General features: G+C 38.6%; 1 protein-coding gene across 1 annotated transcript; it reads left to right on the plus strand.

Moving 5' to 3' along the window:
* Window positions 1-843: 843 nt before the first annotated feature.
* On the plus strand, window positions 844-10,100 carry slc35b2 (solute carrier family 35 member B2). The gene is made up of 4 exons (XM_038309118.1): window positions 844-1,108; window positions 4,568-4,755; window positions 5,422-5,582; window positions 8,243-10,100. Exons 1-4 carry the CDS (start codon window positions 1,089-1,091, stop codon window positions 9,167-9,169), a joined length of 1,296 nt encoding a protein of 431 aa, XP_038165046.1. The 5' UTR covers window positions 844-1,088; the 3' UTR covers window positions 9,170-10,100.
* The last annotated feature ends 464 nt before the right edge of the window (window positions 10,101-10,564 follow it).

Consider the following 10,564-nt stretch of genomic DNA (forward strand, 5'->3'; position numbering starts at 1 on the left):
GTGCCATGTCATCTGCTGGTGTTGGTCCATTGTGTTTTCTGAGGTCCAGGGTCAACGCAGCCACATACCAGGAAGTTTTAGAGCACTTCATGCTTCCTGCAGCTGACCAACTTTTTGGAGATGCAGATTTCATTTTCCAACAGGACTTGGCACCTGCACACAGTGCCAAAGCTACCAGTACCTGGTTGAAGGACCATGGTATCCCTGTTCTTAATTGGCCAGCAAACTCTCCTGACCTTAACCCCATAGAAAATCTATGGGGTATTGTGAAGAAGAAGATGCAATACACCAGACCCAACAATTCAGAAGAGCTAAAAGCCACTATTAGAGCAACCTGGGCTATCATAACACCTGAGCAGTGCCACAGACTGATCGACTCCATGCCACGCCGCATTGCTGCAGTAATACAGGCCAAAGGAGGCCCAACTAAATACTGAGTGCTGTACATGCTCATACTTTTCATGTTCATACTTTTCAGTTGGCCAACATTTCTATAAATCCTTTGTTTTTATTGGTCTTCAGTAATATTCTAATTTTCTGATATGATGAATTTGGGATTTTCATTTGTTGTCATTTGTAATCATCAAAATTAAACAAAATAAACATCTGAAATATATGAGTTTGTATGTAATGTATGAATATAATATACAAGTTTCACTTTTTAAATGGAATTACTGAAATCAATCTACTTTTTCATGATATTCTAATTTTATGACCAGCACCTGTAGAACCTTCTTGTGCTTTTAATTTGTATGGGATTATTTCTGTTGCACCCTAAATGTTGCAGTAACCACTCCGTGCCGACAGGGTACAGTGTCGCCGAGATAAAAACCGTTTTCCACCTCCGGCATCCTACTGGTGTTCATTAAAACAAGAAGGGAGGCTTTGCTGTTTCAGTGAACACATCATCTTCAGATGATAAGTGGAAAAAAACAGATTTAAAACGAGCCCGTTCCGAAGAGAAAGACTCAGCCCTTACGGGTTTAAAGCGTCTCTTTCTGTCCGACCGGAGCGGCTTCATGCTGCGTCACCGCGGAGACGTTTAAGAGCTGCTGCCGGGTGTGGGGCCACTGAGAGTGGGGGGGAAAATGCCTTCTTTCTCATGGAGGTAAGATCTTTTTTATGTAGGACGAACTGAAACTGGGGGGACAATGTTTAGATTTGGATAAGCTGAGCTGTCTAAAGTTAAAGATATAGTTTATTTGAAATGTGGCTAAAAAATTAGCAAGTGCCGTTACAGCTACACGATTTTATGATGTTAGGCAATATTTAGGAGTAAATATTTAATAATGAGTTAAAGTATTTATGGCACTTTTTAAAATGGAGTGCGCTTTGTTATGTTCAATTAAATAGTAAAGTGAAGCATTATTAGTTTAGTTTTGATCCAACTTTTCTTTAACCTGTCTTATTATGCATCATAAATGATGTTTCCTCTGTCTGTCTTTTCTTGAGTCTTCTAAAGTTACTTGAATCATGTTGTTACTGCGATGTTCTATACAAATTAACTTTATTTACCTTCGGTTCATATTATGCACAATGAGTCATAATGCATTTATACTAAAAATGTATTATGTCGTTATGGCCATATATTGTTAGATATTTAGATTCTATCTGTCTGTCTGTTTTTGAGCCGTATAGATGTAGATGTATATATATATATATATATATATATATATATATATATGTGTATATATATATATATATATATATATATATATATATATATATATATATATATATATATATATATATATATATATAGAGAGAGAGAGAGATGTATAATAGATAGATAGATAAATGATAGATGTCTTTGCTATGCAATGCATAAATGCATCATATGCTATCCCATGAAAAAATGCTTCCAGATGACTGTTATTAAATCCAATGCTCAAATCACTATTAACAACAGTCTGGAAGTAGCTGGTGTTGCAGCTGTTCTTGCACCATCAGGACCTTGATATTATCCTAATTAATTCATCTACCTGACTATAAGATTTTTAGCACAACCTATCCTAAATAAGTTTGCTAAGATCTTGGATAATGAAATCTGCTCAGTTCCGTCTCCATAGCTCCTCTTCACAGGTAGCTTCTATATGTTTTGATTGCTTCCATTCATGTAGACACATCTGAAGGAGAAATTGTATTAAAAAATGACAGATAAGACATCTAAATGGATGTTGTTAAGAGAACTTTACTCATATTTTGCTTATGCAGATTAAACCATAAAGTTGTGTGTGAATCATATTATGAGGATTTGTGTTAATTAAATAATCGTTAGAAGTTAATAAAAAAACTGGCCTTGTATTTGTTGGTTCAGAGGCGATAAACTATGACTAAATGTCTGTTCTGTCTTTCTCAGGCACTGAGAGCTATAAGCTTAATCATGTGTTTCAGTGCATATCGCCTGTCGTGCATCCTACAGGACACATTTATACACTTCTTATCTCAGGTGAAATGTGTCTGTTTTCTGTGGAGTGCAGCAGCTTGTGCGCTGCATTCCTCCATGTAATGGGCTCCTTGTTCAGAGGCTGAATCCTGGTGCAGTGGGCTGTTGGTTGACTGGAGAAGCGGACATAAAGAGATCCTGTGTTCAGGTCAGGCCCCGGATAGAGGAGGGTCCGCCTCTTTCTGAAGAGGATACTCTACACTCAGCTACAAGAGGCACACCTTCATGCAGGATAGAACTATTTACTCTTGACTAGTTAATTTACCAGCCCAATCATGTCCTAAATTAGGCTCTTTACAAGCATGCTAAATCAGGTTTAGCTTCATTCCACTATCTTCGTTTTATATCTGGGTCTCCTCATTACTTGTACACCGCAGGTGTTTCAAGTTGAACCACTACTATGACTCCAGATTCTTATACAGATATGAAGACATCGCTTTTCTTATTCTTTCATAAAAAGTCTGTCATTATCTCTAAAGTTTTAGTCTATGGCTGTTACTTAAGACAACTTTCAGACAATAAATGAGTAGCAGCGTAGCAGTGAAATGAACATTTCAATTTCATAAAGTGCTGCAGTGATCAAAAGTAAACAGTGCGAGAGAAAAAACATGGTGCAAAATGCAATGATATGGAAGTTCACAGCATTTAAAGATGAATATTTATGGTGCAAATATGAAGTATTTTGGTTTGGTGTTCTCAGTGTGATGCAGAGTCTAACTTGATTTAGAGTTTTTTTTCTTTTTTTTAAACAGTTCAGCAGTCTGATGGCAGTGGGGGAAAAACTGTTACAGCTCTCAGGAATAGCTTATATACACTCAACATAAGTCTGATTTAGTTTAGGTTCAGATTTGGATTATTTATTTTAACCATTTCTCTTTTGCTTTGAAATAATTGCACTAAAGTACAAATGAAGTTAATTAAAAAGCAAAAATTGGGATTAGTTACAGTTTATATATGTTGAACTACACATACACATTCAAATATGTGTATGTACACACCATTTATTTTGCATTCATTTGCATGGCCCAACCCTGACCCTTCCCCTACTCTTCTTTACCATATCTAACCCAAAAGTCAACCTAAACTCAATTCATACTTTATTCCTAAACCTAACCCTGTAATCAGTAAGAGAACTTTTCCTCATGGGAACCAGTCAAGTACCCGTTGGACCCCACAATATAACATATTCTTGGGAATTTGGCCTTACATTTTCTTTGCAAGGTGATGTAAATGTGTCATCTCTGCCATTTCAATCTACAAGCATCTGACGTGATACCGGCTCAATATTGTATCCAATCTTCCTTTAAAATGTTTGGTTTGGTTACAATGACCTGGAATTGATGCATATTAGCTCTTTTCAATTCTCTGACAGGGTTTTCGCGGATCATTAAAAATCATTAAAAGTCATTAAATTATTGTTTTTTTAAATTAAGGCATAATTTGCATTAAAAGTCAATAAATGTGATTATCTTGGCATTTAAAATGCTTTCTTTATATAATCAATAAATATATATATATATATATATATGGCATACAAATTCTTTCTAAGAGCATTAAATGAGCATTAAAAAGCATTAAATTAGAGTCATTCATTCCTGTATACACCCTGTCTGAAAATGGTTGTGATTCCGCAAACCTAACGTCTGCATACTTTATTTATTCTAAACCAGTTTTGTTATCCCTTTGTGATCGCTGTCTCATAGAATGCCTACATATGTCCACAGTTTAACCCGTTGAATCAAAATGTTTATTATCTCTACCTTGTGCAAATCACCAGTAACCCCTGGCATTTAAATAGCCCTGCAGCATGATGCAGCCACTACTGTGCTTGATAGTTGGAGCAGTCCTTGAATACTAAGCTGCTCTCAATTATTGTTTGTGATTTATTAATGCCTTAGTTTGCGTTTTTTAATTTTTTTGCGAAAAAGGTTATTTTACTAAACTCATAAAAAGCTGCATTTGAAAGATTTTCTGACCATAATGCTTGTGCTTACAGTAGTAGTGATATTCCACAGAAGCAAAATGCTTTTTGGATTTTTTTTTTAATTTAATTTTATGATGTAACTTTTATGTTTGGGTTATATGTTATTTTAAAATGTAAAACTTTTCTTTATCCTTTAGAGTTTGGCCTGCACTTGTGCTGCTGTGTTTTCCCTCCATGGTGACTGCAGAGGATGTGTCGTTGCTGGAAGGCTGGCACGATGTCTGGTTCTTCCGTTTCCTCGTCAACATGCTCGGATATGCCACGATCATTGTCCCAGGATATTTCCTCATTAGCTACTTCAAACGCTCTAATTACCTGGACAGAGGTTTGAGATGTTTCATTGTCCTATATTAGAACATTCTTTGCCTAATTTTTTCCTTGAAACTCTGACAAACAGCTTTACATCATGCCAGGTGTCTGTATCAGTGTTGGCTGGATGATTAGAACAGATCAATATGTGGATGCACCATGCATTTATCTTTAGTAGAATTGATTACTGCAACAGTGTCTTCATTGGTTTTGCCTAAAAAGTTGGTCAGAAAGCTGCAGCTGATCCAGAAAACTGCTGCCCGTGTTTTCACTAGAACTAAGAAATTAGAGCACATCAGCCCGGTTCCGAAGTTCTTCCACTGGCTCTCTGTAGCTCAGAGAGTAGACTTTAAAACTCTTCTGTTAGTCTATAAATCACTGAATGAATCAGCACCTCGATACATAACAGATTTGTTGTCAGTGTATCAACCTCCCAGACCTCTCAGATCTTCTAGTTCCAGCCTACTCTGTTCACCCAGATCTAGAACCAAACATGGAGAAGCAGCATTTAGTCCATATCCTCCACTGATCTGGAACAGACTCCTAGAAGACTAAACGTGCTGAAAGCCTGAGTTCTTCCATTTGTTTAGAACTGCCTTTGACTGTTGAAGTTAAACTGTTTTTGTTTGTTTCACTACCTGCTTTTATCTTCATCTGCTTTTATTCTGCTTTTAACTTTCAGGCAGCGGGCTTTGTTTTCCTGTCATAAAGAGCTGCGTGTTTGGCGGCGAGGACAAGAGCGGGCTGTTGGACGATGTATCCGTCTCAAGCAGGAACGAGCCTGATTCAGGCTCATCACTCAAACAGGCTTTAAAGTTAATCTTTTGTGCAGCAGGACTTCAGGTAGGGGATCCTCCCAGAACTAACAGCTACTGTAAACATAGAGCTAACTACAACATTCTGTTTTTTTACACAATGTAGAGGGATCCTATTTGCTCAAACTCCAATCTTATGATTATTTATTCATGCAGTGGTGATCAAGTACACTAGGGTTATTTTTCTCTGTCTGGCCAATATAATAGAATAGAAATGACCTAAATTGTCCCACTCTGTGTAAATTCAGGTGTGTCAGCAGCAAAACAAAAGCAGACAGGTTGTATGAAGAATAGACAATTATGAAGAAAAATAAAACAAAATACAATGAAGCCAAACAGGCCCTTATGTATCATAGGGATGTTTATAGGAATTTCAGCCCAGTTCAGGTCTCTTCTCTTACTGCAAACGCCTTAATTGTGCTCTATCCAGCTATCTGTTGTAGATTTGCTGATGTGTGAGGAATCATTGTCCAGTTAACGTTATGATTGGGGCCTAACTCTAGCCACCTGCCAGATTTTCTCCATATACAGGTGCTGGTCATAAAATTAGAATATCATGAAAAAGTAGATTGATTTCAGTAATTCCATTTAAAAAGTGAAACTTGTATATTATATTCATACATTACATACAAACTCATATATTTCAGATGTTTATTTTGTTTAATTTTGATGATTACAAATGACAACAAATGAAAATCTCAAATTCATCATATCAGAAAATTAGAATATTGTGAAAAGGTTCAAAATTGATGGCCCCTGGTGCCACACTCTAATCAGCTAATTAACTCAAACCACCTGCAAAAGCCTTTAAATGGTCTTTCAGTCTAGTTCTATAGGCTACACAATCATGGGGAAGACTGCTGACTTGACAGTTGTCCAAAAGACGACCATCGACACCTTGCACAAGGAGGGCAAGACACAAAAGGTCATCGCTAAAGAGGCTGGCTGTTCACAGAGCTCAGTGTCCAAGCACATTAATAGAGAGGCGAAGGGAAGGAAAAGATGTGGTCGAAAAAAGTGTACAAGCAAGAGAGATAACCGCACCCTGGAGAGGATTGTGAAACAAAACCCATTCAAAAATGTGGGGGAGATTCACAAAGAGTGGACTGCAGCTGGAGTGAGTGCTTCAAGAACCACCACACACAGACGTATGAAAGACATGGGTTTCTGCTGTCGCATTCCTTGTGTCAAGCCACTCTTGAACCACAGACAGCGTCAGAAGCGTCTTGCCTGGGCTAAAGAGAAACAGGACTGGACTGCTGGTGAGTGGTCCAAAGTCATGTTCTCTGATGAAAGTAAATTTTGCATTTCCTTTGGAAATCAAGGTCCCAGAGTCTGGAGGAAAAGAAGAGAGGCACTTCATCCACGTTGCTTGAAGTCCAGTGTAAAGTTTCCACAGTCAGTGATGGTTTGGGGTGCCATGTCATCTGCTGGTGTTGGTCCATTGTGTTTTCTGAGGTCCAGGGTCAACGCAGCCACATACCAGGAAGTTTTAGAGCACTTCATGCTTCCTGCAGCTGACCAACTTTTTGGAGATGCAGATTTCATTTTCCAACAGGACTTGGCACCTGCACACAGTGCCAAAGCTACCAGTACCTGGTTGAAGGACCATGGTATCCCTGTTCTTAATTGGCCAGCAAACTCTCCTGACCTTAACCCCATAGAAAATCTATGGGGTATTGTGAAGAAGAAGATGCAATACACCAGACCCAACAATTCAGAAGAGCTAAAAGCCACTATTAGAGCAACCTGGGCTATCATAACACCTGAGCAGTGCCACAGACTGATCGACTCCATGCCACGCCGCATTGCTGCAGTAATACAGGCCAAAGGAGGCCCAACTAAATACTGAGTGCTGTACATGCTCATACTTTTCATGTTCATACTTTTCAGTTGGCCAACATTTCTATAAATCCTTTGTTTTTATTGGTCTTCAGTAATATTCTAATTTTCTGATATGATGAATTTGAGATTTTCATTTGTTGTCATTTGTAATCATCAAAATTAAACAAAATAAACATCTGAAATATATGAGTTTGTATGTAATGTATGAATATAATATACAAGTTTCACTTTTTAAATGGAATTACTGAAATCAATCTACTTTTTCATGATATTCTAATTTTATGACCAGCACCTGTAATGCATGATATCCAAGTCCTGCAACTGCAACATAAGCCCAAATCATCATTCCTCCTCCACCAAGCCTGGCAGTTGCTGTTAGGGTTTTGATATGCTGTGTTATGGTGCATCTATTGAGATCAACCATTTCCATTTTTTCATCTGCCCAAAGGGCATTGTTCAGTTGCGGCTTTCAAGACCAAATTTTCATCGCTTGTTTTTCCTTTAGCGTCTGTTTAGACAACCTGTAATTTTTGCGGGATTTTCTAATTCTACTGTCATCAATTAACCCTTAACAAGCTGTAGATTATGTGGGTGTCTTGCAGAAACAAGCAGACATAAAAGTAGTATGTAAAGGTGTAAAATGATTAATAGAAAGGGTTTAGTTGTCTTTTTAATAAATGGCAATCCTGGTTCTTTGTTTACGTACTTTGAGCAAATAAAACACTCCCTGAACTGGAATTTGGAAAAAAAAAGATCCATGCCAAGTAGGAAAAAGAGTAGATTGTGAATCCTGCTATCTAAAAGTAGACCTGATGAGTTTAAAGCAGCATTTCTTCTTTTCAGGCATCATATCTGACGTGGGGAGTCCTCCAGGAGAGAGTGATGACCCGCTCCTATGGAGCCACAACTCAAGACCAGGAGGGAGAGAGGTTCAAGGATTCCCAGTTTTTGGTCTTCATGAATCGCATCCTTGCACTGACCGTATCTGGACTCTGGTGCATCCTGTTCAAGCAGCCTCGTCATGGTGCACCCATGTACAAATACTCTTTTGCTTCGCTCTCCAACATCCTGAGCAGCTGGTGCCAGTACGAGGCCCTAAAATTCATCAGCTTCCCAACTCAAGTCCTTGCCAAGGCCTCCAAAGTTATTCCCGTCATGCTCATGGGAAAGATCGTGTCTCGTAAAAGCTACGAGTACTGGGAATACTTCACTGCCGTGCTAATCTCTCTCGGCGTCAGCATGTTTCTACTGTCGAGCACAACCAGCAAGCACCCATCCACTGTCACTACATTCAGCGGCATCATCATCCTCGTCGGCTACATCGTCTTCGACAGCTTCACGTCCAACTGGCAGGACAATCTTTTTAAGTACAAGATGTCATCTGTGCAGATGATGTTTGGGGTCAACCTGTTCTCCTGCCTCTTCACCGTTGGTTCGCTGCTCGAGCAAGGCGCCTTCTTCGAGTCGCTGGCCTTTATGACGCGGCACTCGGAGTTTGCCTTCCATGCTGTGCTGCTGTCCGTGTGCTCGGCCTGCGGTCAGCTCTTCATCTTCTACACCATCAACCAGTTCGGAGCTGCTGTCTTCACAATCATCATGACACTGCGCCAGGCCTTCGCGATTCTCCTCTCCTGTTTCCTCTACGGCCATGCCATCACAGTCGTCGGGGGCTTCGGCGTTGCCGTGGTTTTCCTTGCGCTCTTCCTACGGGTGTATGCCCGCAGCCGCATGAAGTCCAGCCGGCCGTCCGTGCTGCCCCAGAAGGTGTAGCTCTCCTATGACCACGTTTTCAGTGGTGCTACTTGTCTTTCTATGGGAAGCATGTTTTCCCAACATCTTTTATGTTTTTTTTTTTTTTAATAACTTCGGTACAAAACAAAGGGATGCTGAAGCCCTTACTGTCACAGATGCCCCCAAGGGGTCAATATAACATCAATGGTAAGAGGCTTTGAGTGCCTTTGCGATTGTTTTAAGTTTTAAACTACAAACTGCCTCTTCAGTTCTGTCGCTCTTTAACTGTTTGTTTATAATTTTAACCACCACACGTGGCTTTTGCAGCCAATTTAAGGTAACAGAATAGCTCAGCATTAACACTTTCTAATGTCCAAAAAGCAAAGTTGGTCTGCTCCTTAAAGAGTTATGGAATCGTTTCATTAAAGTTTTATTCTGGGGATAAACTTTTGTGTCTTAATATGGTATTTTATATATTTTAAAGCTGGGATCACAGTTTTGTAAACACAACATGCATTTAAGTTTACTTGTCAAATGGTTCAGATGCTTCAGTCACTATGTTTTGGGGGAATAACTTGTGCAATGTAAAAAGAGTTAAAGAAAAAAAAAATATTTTAATCTGACATCCCAGAACTGAATCTAATTTAATTTTCAGCTTTTTTTTTATATACATACACATTTCCTGTATGGTTTAAAAAAAAAAAAAGTTCAATAAGAAACAAACATGTAAATATGTACCCTGTTTTATTTTATTTGCAATGACCTTATCGGTTTTCTTCCTTTTTGTAAAGGACTGACTTTCTTGTGAATGTTTGGATGAACACTGTCACAAAGATGTGATCTTACTGTGAGCTCCAGTTTGCAGGTCTGAATGCACACAAGGGAGATGCCATGTTAACGGTACCTTGTTTATATCATTCTACTACTTTTTCTCTGGTAAATGGATTAATAATAAAACCTGTTAAATTAACATTAAGTGGTGAAGGGTTTTGTTTGCTCTGCAGGCTTTACAGATTGAAGAATCCCTCTTGGTACGTTGCTTTGCAAAATGATTCTTTTTCACTTTATATTTAAGAACTTTGATGTTTTATTGTAGCTTTTAGACTGAAGGCAAGTGTTCAAAGGGGCCTAACTGCTAAAACAAATGTATATATTTTCAATTAACACTATATGCACCAACCATTTGTCCTGATATTTACTTTTTTCCTTTTGAACTTTAGTAGCCTTTTTCCACAGGACGTGATCAGCAGACTGGAGCGCTTCTGTGGGCGATCTACTGTCAGCTTATATCACCAAACTGGAAACTTAATCATGCTGAATATTGTGTCAGGGTTTCTACAGGGTAGTGTATGAAATGAGCTGAAATTAAGGCCATTGTAAGGTAGTAAAATGTAATTAACAGAATTGACTTGGTAGTACATTTATCATCAATCT

Source organism: Cyprinodon tularosa, unplaced genomic scaffold (genome assembly GCF_016077235.1).
Source record: "Cyprinodon tularosa strain WSP-4 unplaced genomic scaffold, ASM1607723v1 ctg657, whole genome shotgun sequence".
Lineage (NCBI taxonomy): Eukaryota > Metazoa > Chordata > Actinopteri > Cyprinodontiformes > Cyprinodontidae > Cyprinodon > Cyprinodon tularosa.

What these genes read in the sequence shown, in the direction of transcription:
- slc35b2 (XM_038309118.1), top strand. Translation starts at nt 1,089, where the DNA reads ATGCCTTCTTTCTCATGGAG. An exon ending in ATGCCTTCTTTCTCATGGAG is followed by an intron (nt 1,109 to 4,567) that starts GTAAGATCTTTT and finishes TTTATCCTTTAG; the next exon opens with AGTTTGGCCTGCACTTGTGC. An exon ending in TTTGTGCAGCAGGACTTCAG is followed by an intron (nt 5,583 to 8,242) that starts GTAGGGGATCCT and finishes TCTTCTTTTCAG; the next exon opens with GCATCATATCTGACGTGGGG.